This window comes from Gavialis gangeticus, unplaced genomic scaffold (assembly GCF_001723915.1).
Source record: "Gavialis gangeticus isolate Ggan-Ray unplaced genomic scaffold, GavGan_comp1, whole genome shotgun sequence".
Taxonomy (NCBI): domain Eukaryota; kingdom Metazoa; phylum Chordata; order Crocodylia; family Gavialidae; genus Gavialis; species Gavialis gangeticus.
Window position 1 is genome coordinate 19590010 of NW_017729031.1, and position 13562 is coordinate 19603571.

General features: G+C 44.7%; 1 protein-coding gene across 1 annotated transcript in view; it reads right to left on the bottom strand.

The window, feature by feature from the left end:
- Window positions 1–13562, bottom strand: part of THSD7B (thrombospondin type 1 domain containing 7B) — a 754813-nt gene that overhangs the window by 243226 nt on the left and 498025 nt on the right. The window contains exon 14 of the mRNA XM_019522475.1: window positions 2697–2875. Within this exon, the coding sequence (XP_019378020.1) occupies window positions 2697–2875 (179 nt within the window). The remainder of the gene's footprint in view (window positions 1–2696; window positions 2876–13562) is intronic.

Consider the following 13562-nt stretch of genomic DNA (forward strand, 5'->3'; position numbering starts at 1 on the left):
GGGGGGGGGGGGGTGCAGCCAGATGCCGGTGGCATGGCCCCCTGAGGCAAAGGGGGCAGGGAGTGGGCTTATACCTCCAGACCGCCACTGCTGATTACTCCCTGCAAAGGACAAGAGATGGGATAAGTCCCCTCTTTGCCAGCTGCCGGAGACAGGAGGGAATAAAACCTCTCCCTACTCCCTCGTCTAAGGGGCCCTGCCAGCTGGCCTCTGGCCACACCCCCACCCCTGGAGCAGCAAGGAGGCTGCTAGGAAATATATATATTATTTGCATTCATGGAGCAAAAAGTGCAAAAGAAAAAACGCAAAATTATTTTTCTGTCTTAGAAAATAACTAAAATTTTATTATCAAATTTGGTTTTGGGGAGTGTGATCCATACATTCCTGTGTGATTTACTGTACTGAATGCAAGGTTTGACCCAAAGTGAGATTCTAAAGATGTTTCTCAGAGGGGAAAATAAAGACAATGAAATCTTGTAAATCTATTTTTTTGTGAAAATGCAGTTTAGTTTTTAAAAATCAAATTTTGATCTTACAAGCACAGAATGAGTAAAAAAGAAATTTGATGGTCCCAGTTACGCAGCTAGATTGTACTTGGATTGGCCAGGGGTCACCTTGTTGTTTGTTTCTGCATAGAAGAGTGGTCTGTGACTGGAGTGTAAATGGAACAGCTATACAAATAAGGATAGGCACTAGATAGAAAGGAAGAGATCTCAGTCACATGCACAATAGCCTAGTACAGTGGCTGGCAAACTTTTCAAGCTGCAGACTGGAACAATGCAGCTTCAGTCTGATGTGAACCAGGTTGCTTCTGTGGCACTTCAGCATCAGAGGACTTTTTCTGCACCCAAGTCAGCCAGGCAGCTGAGAGCTGAGCCCATGCTATGGCTGCTTCTCTCAGCCCTGCTGCTCTCCAGTTGGGGTGTAGGTATAGCTTCCAACTGTGTGGACCTAAACCAAGGCTGGGCAGCTGGAAGCTGCATCCCCACTGTTGCCACTTCTGTGCCACATCTGGGAGGTGGAAGAGGGAAGAAGTAGTGGGGAGGGAAGAAGGGAAGGAGAAGGGTCAACAGTATGGATGCTGCTTCCAGCTGAACAGCTACAGCAGGACTCTCCACCAGCTGGAAGCTATGCCCATACTGTCGCCAGGGAAAGGGCAGGGAGCAGGGAAAAGCAGCAGCAAAGGCAGCTGGAAGGCAGTTGCCTTGTCCCACCACAGTCCTCTGCTGCTTAGCCCTGGTGCAGCTGCAGGCAAAGGCAAAGCCCTTGGGATCTGCAGACTGGATCCAGTGGTTCCAGGAGCCAGATCTGGCCCATGGGCCACATATTGTCACTCCATGCTCTAATGGGCTTGAAGTTGCTTGTAGAGCCTGCACCTGAAAAGGGATATGGATTTGGTTTATTGTTTTCCCAACATGCACTGGTTGGCTGTTCAACGTACGTGCATGCTGTATAAAACAGCCAAATCCTTATGAGTCACACCACTAAGCCTTATTCCAGTGCAGACTTTTCATGCAGTTCTGCTCCCAGATGTTTTGAAATATACAGAGTTCAATCACTGGATTGTAATTCATTACAAACCTAATGGGCTCAAGATTGTGACATTCAAAAGAATGATTTCAATTATAGTGAATCAAAGGACAGCAAAGCCACTTCTTACAGGAGGTATGTGTTAATCTTGCTTTGTGTTCAGATGATGGCTTTGCAAAGTGAAATGGAATACAGGTGAAAATTTACAACTATCTGACATGAAAGTAATGAAGCACCTGCACCAATACTGAATTATCATGTTAGGTTTCTCTTTAGAAACAAACAAAAAATTAAGAGAGGTATATGTTTTGATATCAGCTTTAATAGAAAATTTGCTTTTAATTACCACATGATGTAAATAATTAGTTTTCCATGTGAAAGTGTTTCATTTTGTATTAATGTAAATCTGTATTAGCACTTATTCCTGAAAATTGTCTTGTAATTGTTTTATAGTAACTTTAAAACATTCCAGTATGTTGCAGATGCCCAACCAGTAAGATCATTAACAAGATCATCTTTTGAAATACCTAAGAACATTTAAAGAATACCACGTTTTTAAACTACCACAGCAGATGTGCTTAAAATGTTAAAGCTTACAGCATAAAAGCTCTTTGATAATATTTTGGATTTTTCTTAGATGCACATCAAAAGGAAATTTGAGAACCTTCAGTAATTATTTTTAAAGGGAAGCCAGAAGCTCTGTTGATAAACTGAGTCGGTGGTGCCCAACCTTCCAACCCTGTGACCAGCTGAGTGGTGCAAGTTTGGTCCACAGGCCAGATGAGGTCTGTGGATCCATTCCAGTGTGCAAGGCTGAAACCTGAACCAGTACATGGGACTCGCTCTGCTAGGGCCTGATCTGGTGTGGGGGGCCAGGTTGGCTACGATATGATCCAGTGCAGGAGGGTAGGGCAGCCAGGGCCCAATCCAGTATATGCAAGTCACTCCAGCACATAGATCCAGCCCTGCATACCAAATTAGGTCTCATCCCCATTTGCCACCAAATGCTGGACCCATTAGGAGACCCCCCGGTGGATGACGTAACTCCGTAGGCTGGAGGTCAAGCACCACAGAGCTCAGTAGTTGAGAACAGTACTTTTTTCATGCTTCTTAGAGCATACTAATCAAAGCAAAAATACTTAATATTTTGTTGGCTACTTGCTCACCTGATTCTTGAGATCCAATTTTGGACATGGACGACCTCCATTATAAGGCTTTTCTTTAAGCCACTTTGACCTTATTTTCATCCCAGTTCCACAAGATGAACTGCAAGGGGCCCAGCTAGACCAGTCACTTAGCTTGCAATCAAATGGACAAGGCACTATACAAGCTTCTTCAATGTAACCTAAAAACAAAAATTCAGGGAAAATATTTTAGTCGACCAACAAGGTGTTGACCCCTAATTTCTCAGCAAAATCTACATAATGCTTTCAGAGCCATCGAACAGATATATATCACAGAAAGAATTAAGTCCACGGATGTGAAGCAATGCATGCTGAAGGTACTTTTCTTGACAATGAAGCTCATTTAGTATGAGCTAGGATTAATTAAAAAATTCAACAGTCTCATGGTGGACCCAATAAACTTAAATAACATTAAAGAGATACAGATTTACACTTAAAAGAAGTACAGGCAATCCTCGCCATTCACAGGGGATACGTTCTCGTATCCCCCGCGAATGGTGGAATCAGCAAATAAGGCACTGCGTTCATGAATGCAATGCCCCCGGCACTGGAGGGGTGGGGGGCACAGCAGTGATGGGGGGAGCCTAGCAGCGGCAAGCTGCTGAGGAGCTCCTGTAAGTGCATAAAGTGTATTTAAAATGTGGGTTTGGCATTCATGAATATCTGAAACCGCAAATGCCGAACTCACGAATAGCGGGGGTTTCCTGTAACTCTTTGAAATTGTACCAGCCACTAGGCGGCAATTATGTATCCTTACAGGAAATAGCATAAATCAGTTAGCTCTGGTGCACTGTGTAAATGTCTCGGGCATTTTTGCATGTGCTATGGGACGTGGCACTGGACACTTTAGCTGCACAAATTAAAAGTGCCTGCATGTCACATGTATTAGCATCCCTGTGCGTTCCCAGGCTGAAAAAATGGCAACACAGCACTTTAAACTAAAACTCATTGAATGTGTTTTATTTCAAAGCGCCCCACTGCCATTTTTTCAGCAGAGGTGTGCTGGAACACTGATGCACATGATGTGGAAGCCTGCAAGAGCATGTCAATTTCCATGCTTCAGGAGACTCAATTAATCAAGTCTGCTCTGACGCACTGAATTTCCAGCATGTCGGAGCAGGCTCTGCGCACGTGTATGTGGCAGGGGCACACTCGAGGCCAAATCACAAGTCAGCCTGCCCACCTGCCTAGGGCAGTCTGCCTTAACTCACCTGCCACGACTTGAATGTTATTATGATATAATAAGCAGGAGGCTGCCCTTACATTACGCTGATGCCAGGGGGCACTATCCACAGCTCCGTACCTCCCCTACACCATTGCCCATGCCTTGCAGATGGCATCCAGATTGTGATTGCTCCCCAGTCTGAGGCCGGGGCAAATTCAGTCCAACACTGGACTTCATTCGCACACACACTCAGTCTGCTCCCTCTTTCACAGGGGCCTTTAACATACTGCCCATTACTGGGCCACACTGCACTGCCCTTGAGCAGCCCCTTTGGGCCACTGGGCTTCACTAATTGCACTTCAGTGGAACACATGCAGCCCTTCGGTTCCCTTAAGGTCCCCTATTCTATGTGACCTCACCTCATGCCAAATACCAGGCTGACTCCGCCCCAGGCCCCTCACCAGACCTCTCGACTCTGTTCTCATTCATGGGGGTTGGCCCATGTACTGTCCTACAGGCTGCTCTTGCAGCCCTACTCAGTACCCCCCAGTTCAGCCCTTCAAGCCCCCCTCAGAAGCCCTACTCTACACCCCTACACATGCAGTCCTTCAACTGCCACTTTTTGCACCCAACTCTGTGCAGGCCCTCACCATAACTCTTCCCAACAACATTGCCCCATCTGGGGCCTCTGGGACCCTTTGTCCCTGCTGGGCTCAGGTGCCTATTAATGGGTGAGCCTGACCCCACTGATCCCACAGCTCTCACAACTACCCACCAGATGGTGGGGGCCAGGGTTAAGGTGCCCCTACCTGCCTTTTACCAGGGGGAGTAATTGGTCTGGTATTTCTTGGGGACAGTCCCACCAGGCAGCCCTGACAGACCCCCCGTACCTAGCAGGGTGCAGTTTTAGGTCATGGCCAGGACCAGGAGCCTCCAAACCATCCCCATAGCTCCTGCCCTTATCTCCAAGATGTTCCTGAGCCATAGCTCAGCCTACTGATGTTTCTCTCTTGGCCACTGGCAGAAAACTGCTGCCTCACCCTATATAAAGTGCATCTTAAAATGTCCACCTAATCAGGCACCTGCCAGATGTCTGCCTCTAGTCCTTAAAGTGGCAAGCACCCAAAGGTGCGCTGCCACAGTATAGGAACCCCTTAAATCTAAATTTACACCATGTTATCTGCTTTTGGTCACTGGGGTGGAACTAGTTGCCTATATGTGTTCTTACTTATTATACTACAAAGTACATTCTCCCTGAAGTTTTATTCAATTGTTTTCATGTCTCTGAATGTTATTTTGGTGTAAACAAAAAGAGATTTTTTTAGGTATGGAGCCATAAAAGGTATAAGTGGCCACAATAGCACCTCATTGGCTACTAGGATCAGGCACCATCACAGAAGGGTCATACCCTGGGAAACAGCCAAGAATATGCACCTGGAAAATATGTTGCAAGCAGCTGAGTACCACTACACTCTATCTTTGAGCCCTTTCATTTTCCATATTCTCACTTTTCCATTGATGTTTTCATTCCATCTAAGTGCTCTGCACATTATTTGCACAATAAAGTGCTGATTTGCTTATTCTAGTGATTATACTACTGCTCCATTAATTTCATGTGATACTCCTGGCAGGACCTCCTAGCCAATAACAGATACCAGAATTACCATTTCCCCTTTCAGGGACAAATCCCTGGCTCTGGACAGGAAGGGGACTTCAATTTTGTAGTTGCAAAAAGGCACATTAAAGAGGTCCTTGTACCCACTGGCATTATGGACACAGATAGGTACTTATCCCAAAGCTTACTTTATTAAATTTAACAAGAAGATAATCCTCTTATCTGTCAAATGTGTACCTCATGGAACTTGTATGACAGCATCTGAAAACTTACAGTGCAAGACAAAATCCACATGACAGAATCAATGCCTACCACCCTGCATTTTTTTTAATGAAAAGCTGAATGGTCAAAAGTCAAGAAGCAGCCAGTGACATATTGCTGCATAAGCACTGTGTTGATGTGAGAGAAACAGCATATACAGAGAGAAAACAGACTTACTGTAAATTGCAATTGTCTCTATTTTACATCAATGTGATACTGAAGTAGTAAAGCAAGCTTTCTGCTTTTAGAAGGAAGACAAGTTGTGTACCATTACTTAGTTATGGAGGAAATGACTTGACAGCCTGTGGCTTATCCTGGGCTGAGCCACCCACCCCACTGTCCCTGACCACCTTCCAGGCTCCAAGTGCTTCCCTGGGGCACTTCACATCTGGCTGACCCCCTTCCTGAAGCACACCCACCAGCCTGGGGAAATAGCTGCCACCACCCAGGGACGGACTTGATCCTGACACTGTTCCCCCTGGGAAACACAGGCCTCGTAGCCCTCGAGGCTACTTGACTCACTTCAAGAACTTGGGGTGCTTCCCTCAGTCAGAAGCACAAGTAGTGGTCTCCCTTAGTCAGCCAAACCAAGGGGACTCCAAGGCATAATCTAGACCCACTCCCAATAAGTCTCCCATGCTAGGTACAAAGGAGGACTTTATTGGTTACAAGGAGTAGGGTTGGAATAGGGTACAGAGTTGTGTAGTATCAGAGAAGTCCCATAAAGCAAATGGGGTGGCTGGGGTAGCATCTGAGTTACTGCAAGCTATATATTTAGTTAGATCTCAGATAGCTTACTCACAAGTATCATCCAGAGGCAGGTGGAGATTCCCTCTGGAGGCAGGCAGTCCATTGATCATGAGTTGAGAGAGAGCATGTTTCACATGGTCCAGCTCTTCTCTCTCTCTGAGTTTTCATCATGGTTACTTCCCCTCCTACTGGGCAGTCCTTAACTTATATAGCCTTTATAACCTCATTTACCTGGTCCAATGGAGGCCAGCACCAGTTGGCTGCCAGCTAACCAATTTGAAATGCATCACTGGTTGCTGGGCAGACTGGCAGAGCCTCTAGAACACTAGGGAGCCCAAGCCCCCCACCCAGGTATGTGATGCCAGTCACATAGGCAAGAGGGAGCAGGTTTCCCCACTCCCTCAGGAATGTATCCAACTCAGGTTACCAAAAGAGATAGGGTAAGGTGTGTACTCTCTGCAGGGCCCATACTAACCAAACTGTCACAGAGCAGAGTTTTTGGGGAGAAACAGAGGTGGCCTTCTGCCACATAGCCATCATAAGATATGTTAAACTGTTGATGTATAAATCATTTAAAAGCTCCTGAGCAGGGACCTGAATGCTGGACTAAACCTTAAGGGTGAATGTGGGTAGGTCCTGAATGAAGTTAGGTAACTCATTTGTCCTAGAGGTAGGTGCTTATTTCTGGAAAGAGATGGGACTAAAGTGGTACCTTTCTCGACAAAGCTTCTCCTAGATAGCTCTGTGCTGTGAATCTCACTTTGTGGTGCCAAACTATCTCCATAACTTGTATATGGAGTTTAGGTCCCTAAATCAGAGCTATTGATTGTATTCCAGAAGCCAGACATTGTGATCCTTTTGTAGATCTAGACTTCTGTTACTTGCTAAGGGTTATGTGGGAAGTTTGTGGTGAAAGAGTATTGAACAGAGCAATCCTAGGCTAGCAATCAAACCACTAATCCATCTTCCTTCAGAAAATGGAAAACAGCTTCCAAAAAAATTTTCATGGAATGTTTTTTTCCTTCTTGCTTACTAAAATTTTTGTTCTGACAGGAATTTTTCAGTCAGTTCTTATCCGGCCAGGATTGTTAAATAATACCCTGAAAACCCTCTCCCTCAAGCTGATTATGTCTCTATCATGAGGGACTTCCCAAGGTGGGGCACAGTAGTGAAGAAGACCAGAAATTGGCTCTTTCTAAAACCCATCAACAATGCTTCTGTATAATCTGGATAGATCACTGCCAAACCATGGATGATTCACCCTCCCCAGTGGCAGAGACAACTGACTTCTTCCTGTTCAAGGAGATTATACTAAGTCTTAAACTTTGATTTTAAGGTGACAGCATGTTGGATACTTCATTGGACCTCCCAAGGATTGCAACCTTGACATGGGTTGTGTACTACAAATGACTTCAAGAGCAATACTGTCTCAAGTTTTCTACTCCAAGCAGTGTTACCCATGGCAACAAGAATGAGAGTGAGGTTTCCAGAATAATAATGATCCAAAAATAAAAATAAAGGTCATCAATGGTGGAGTAAGAAGATGAAGAAAAGGCTGCAAAGTACGGGTGTGAGAAATGGTCTGTATTCAATTCGGATTCAGCCTGAATCAGGGACAGTGATTCAATTAATTGATTTGGATCACTGTCCTGATTTGATTCAGCCAAATCCAAATCTGAAGATATGATGCCGATTCAGACAATCAGTGCTTCAGCCAGACACAGCTTTAAATGTTTTTTCTACATACCTTGAGGTACCAGGCATGGCTCACGAACCCTGCAGTGTTGGGGCAGATGGAACATCCCACAGGAGCACGGGGGGGGTGGGGGCTGCATGCTTGGTGTCAAGGCCAGAAGTGGAGTGGAAGTACTTCTGTTCCACTTCCGGGTCTGCCGCTGATTGCAAAGGGGGGGCCCCCTGAATCCCTCTAGGTTGGTGATTGGCCATGGGGGGACCCCAGGTGCCCCCCCCGATCCAGGAAGCACCAATCTCCCAGCTGGGGAGCCCGCGGGGTGTCACCGCATGCTCCATGGTGGACCCAGAAGTGGACAGGAAGTGCTTCTGCTCCACTTCTGGGTCTGCTGGGAAGCCCCCCAAGCTCCTGCAGGATGCTCCATCTGCCTCACCATCACAGCATTTGCGAGCCCCCTGGTACCTTGAATTACGTAGAAAACACATTTAAAGCTGTGTCTGTCTGAATCACTGAATCTTTCCGAATCTCTCTGAATTGATTTGGAGGGTTCTGATTCGATTCAGAGAGATTAAAGGGTCTCCTGATTCAATTCTGATTTGGAGATCTGGCCACCGAATTGAGCCGAATGTCCGCTGAATTGAACCAGGGACTGAAGCTTTGCACAGCCCTACTAACTGCACAAAACACCAGCACCTGACTGACAAATCATAGTGTGTGCCTGGGAGTGTCACAATGTCCTTATTGCCAGAGCTATGACTGGTGCAGAAAGCTGTTGAACAGACCATCATTCTGTAAGTTTTATGTTACTTTATATTGCTCCAAAGTGATGTAAACACAAGAAGAAACCAAATAAGAGATGCAATATTGAGTACTTGAAAGACCCTGCTAAAAATGAACATGTCCAGCAGTGCCTTAGTGAAAAATTCTCTGGTCTCTCTGATGATCTTGACACCTGTTATCACTGGGAGGACCTCAAAACAGGCATCCAGGAGGTGTGCAAAAAATCTCTATAGAGTTCTCCACAAAGAAACATAAGGACTAGTTAAGTGAGAATGATAGGGAAATTCAAGCTCTTATCAACAGAAAAAAAACAGGCCCTTCAAAGCTTGGCAGAATGATGTAAACTCCAGACAGATGCAAGATATGTACTGCTGCATTAAAGCTGAGACCCAGAGGAAAATTTGAGCGCAAAAATAAGTGGTGGGAGGACCACAAGCGAAAGAGATTCAAAAGTTTGAGACAGCTACAACATGCCTAGTTTCTTCAGCACAACCAAAGCTATCTATGGGCCAAACACAGGAGCCATCCATCTGAGGTGCAAGAACAGCACACCACCCTTTAAAGACAGAGCAACCATCAACACACAGTGGAAGGAGCACTTCCAAGAATCACTGAATTGAGATTCTGCTGTTGAAGGCAATACAAGCAAAGTCACTGCACAACACCCCACTAAGAACTACCTAGCAGGTCCACCAACTTATCAAGAGGCCTTGAAAAAAGCTATTAAGCAAATGAAGAACAAAGCATATGGTCCTGATGGAATACCAGTTGAAATGTATACACAAGTGGACAAAACATGTGCATGTGGCACCAGCTCCATTGAATAGGACATTTCATATGGATGGCTGACAACCAGCTCCCAAAACAGGTCCTATACTTCCAAACCTACCAATGGTCACTGCTCTAGAGGTGGGAAAAGAATAATTTCAAGAACACCTTGATGACCACTCTAAAAATATGCAGTATTAACATCAGTACCTGGGAGACTCCAGCACTGAATTTTTCCCAGTGGTGCTATGATGTACAACAAAGCATAGATTATTTCAAGCAAACTTGTCTCACTATGGAGGCAAATAGACAGGAGAGAAATAGGGAAAGATCTGTCACCTGACATTATCAAGATCTCCTCCTTTCTCCTAGAACTATTAGCCATGTTGGCAGTCAAACACGTGGTTCTCAGACTGGCCTCCTCAGTCATCTAAGGACTCAGCAATGACTCCCCTACTTACTGTAAGACTGTTTTCCTCATGTCAAGGGACTACCAATGACTTCATTGGATTTTTCACAAAAGTCATTTGTAAGGAAACACAGTCCTAGAGATTTTCAAAATGTTTCACCCACAGCAAATGTCCTTCTGTTTTAAATATGATCACTACCTAAGTTAGCTTTACACAGGAGAGTCCAAAAGTGCTAGAAATATGAATTTAGTATCACTTCCTTCAATTGTATCCTTTCTCCTGTTTGGCTGTGCACCAATATTCTGCTAAGCCTTTTACCTCAGCCAGACAATATACCAACACCTGTAATAAATTTTTCACAGCATCTCCCACTGTAACTCCTTCCTAAAGTTAACATAAAAAGTGCTCTATTTCAATTGTTACTTTCTGATCTATAGTTTTATATCTGTGGGCATATCTACACATGCGATTAATAAGCTCCAGAGTTTTTTGCTCCCAGGTTCATGCGCAGAACACGGAACCTGCTCAGAGCAGCCCAACCTTGCAGGCAACCTGGGGGATGAGCCTGCTACCCTGAGCTTCTCTGACTGGGCTGTATGTGCTGTGGAGTGGCTGGCTGGGGTTCCCTGCCAGCTAGCACTGCACTGAAACACCCTGGAAAAGCATCTACATATGTGCTGCTGGGCACATAAAAACTCTGCAGCAGGATAGTACTTGTATTTTACAAGCGTTACCCTGCTGTGGAGTTTATTAGTTTTGTGTGCCCTAGTAGGGGAATGTGTGTAGACCTTGAAATGTTTACTGAGCAGTTAATTAGTCAACTGTGCAGTAAATGTCTTGTGTAGACACACCCAGTGTATGTTAAGTTACTTTGTTCACTTCCTGCTCCAAATCCATCTGAATTATTTTCATTCTTCATTTTTTTGCTGTTCCTTTAATTTTGGTGTTATTGGCAGATCTTGCAATCTTTTGATTTTGTAGATAAGCTTGCAGAAGTTAAGATTCTCAATGACAGCCAGCATGGCTTCATCGTGGGCAGGTCTTGCCTTACCAACCTCATCTCCTTCTGTGACCAGGTAACTTGCCATCTGGACATGAGAGAGCAGGTTGACATTGTATACCTTGACTTCCAAAAGGCCTTTGATCTAGTATCCCACAATGTCCTTGTGAGAAAATTGGAGGATTGTGGGCTTAACTCCAAGTCAGTTAGGTGGGTGAGAAACTGGCTGGAGGATAGAACCCAGAGAGTTGTAGTGAATGATCTGCATCATCCTGGTGAGAAGTGGGCAGCAGTTTCCCACAGGGGTTGGTGCTCAGTCCAGTACTTCTCAACATGTTTATTAACTATCTGGATGTGAGGGTGAAGAGCTCACTGGTCAAGTTCACAGATGACACCAAGTTATGGGGGAGCGTAGTCATGCTTGAAGATAGGCTACAGATATAAGCGGACCCAGATGGGCTGAAAAGTTGGGCAGATCAGAATCTGATGAAGTTCAACATTGAGAAATGTAAAGTGCTTCACCTGGGGACAAACAACCCCCAACACACCTACAGGCTTGGCAGCACCAAACTGACTAGCACCACAAATGAAAGGAACCTGGGGCGTAATAACAGACCACAGTATGAATATGAGCTGGCAGTGCAATGCTGTAGCCAGTAGGGCAAATAATACTCTGTCATGCATCAACCAGTGCATCTCCAGCAAAACCAAGGGGGTGATTCTTCTGCTCTACTCAGCACTGGTGAGACCACAGCTGGAGTACTGCATCCAGTTCTGGGCACAACACTTTTACAAGGATGTGGACAAGCTTGAGAGAGTCCAAAGACGATTCACCTATACGATCAGAGTCTTAAAAGGCAAGCCGTACGAGGAAAGGTTGAGGGATCTGGGACTCTTCAGACTGAGGAAAAGAAGGCTGACAGGGACCTGGTAGCAGCTTAGTGCTACACTAGGGGAGTACACCAAGGGCTCAGTGAGCAACTATTCACCAGGTAAACTGTTCACTGAGGGGAAAAGCAGGAGTAATGGCCACCAACTCCTGGATTCAGGTTCAACATTAGGAAAAGCTTCTTCACAGTCAGGGTGTCCAGACTATGGAATAAGCTTCCTCCAGAGGTGGTACAGGAAATCTTTAAGAAGAGACAGTCACCTTGCTGGGGTCACCTGACCCCCAGTTATCTTTCCTGCTGTGAGTTATCTTTTCTGCTTGGTGCAGGGGGCTGGACCTGATGATCTCCTGAGGTCCCCTTCCAGCCTTACAATCTATGAATAAGAATTTCTTATATCAGTCAGGAGGGGATGCAAAACAGACCCTGGGATAACATAGCACTTACTTAATTACAGAGACTGTAATTCAAAGCCATTTACAATAAATTATGAAAAGTAAAAGGAACTTTGTCAGGGATAGATTTTTGCAAATCACATTTTGGGCAAATCTCCAAAGAGTTCTGTTACACCCTCCTATGAACTATGATTTTTTTTGTCCTCAGGATGTGTGACAGTTTAGGTAATTAACTCTCACTAGACACAAAGAGAGTGCCTTGTTGCAATGTAGGATTAGACAGAGGGGTTATCAACCTATCATTGGAGGAAAAATGAGCTAAGACTTTGACAGCAGATACAAGTTCAAGGTTTAATGAAAGACCTATATGTAAAATGAAATGAAACTTAATGACCTCAGAAAGAAGTAGGACATCTGAATATAACATATAAAACACACAAAACATCCTATCTCATCCCAACATATATATGCCGAGATCTTCCTCCCACTTCTTAACCTGTAAAAACTTCCTAGCAATGAAAGGTTAATTTATTTTATTTTGTTTCAAGTGTCAGGCTGATATCCCTCCCCCCTTAGAAATCATACATAAATAATGCCTAATTTGAGGGCAATACCAGTAGCATATTGCCCAAAGGGAATATTCTTAGTTCTCCAGACTGAGCTATATTTCATAGTCATTGGAGCTAAAGCAACAAATTTGCTTTTCGTGCCAGACAACACTATTTCTTTATTAACCACTTGCATTATATGCACTGAGGTCTCTATGCTCAGATATTTCAATGGATAAACATTTCCTTGCACAAAAATATGTGATGAAATAGTGATATTCAGAGGATCTTAAAACATGAAGCCTTTCCATGCATGTTCATTTTTGGGTATTCAGTGAATAAAAAAGATTCAAGGGAGCTGACTACGCAAATGTTACCAACCCAAGATGGTCCAGGTGGGTCTTTGCTGGCATGGTAGGACCTGCTAAACAGCTTTTCTAGAACTGGAAGAGGGCCAACGTGGTTTCCATCTTCAAAAAGGGGAGGAAAGAGGACCCAGGGAACTACAGGCCAGTCAGTCTTACCTCGATCCTGGGCAAGCTGTTCGAGAAAATTATTCTGGCACGCATCCAGGAG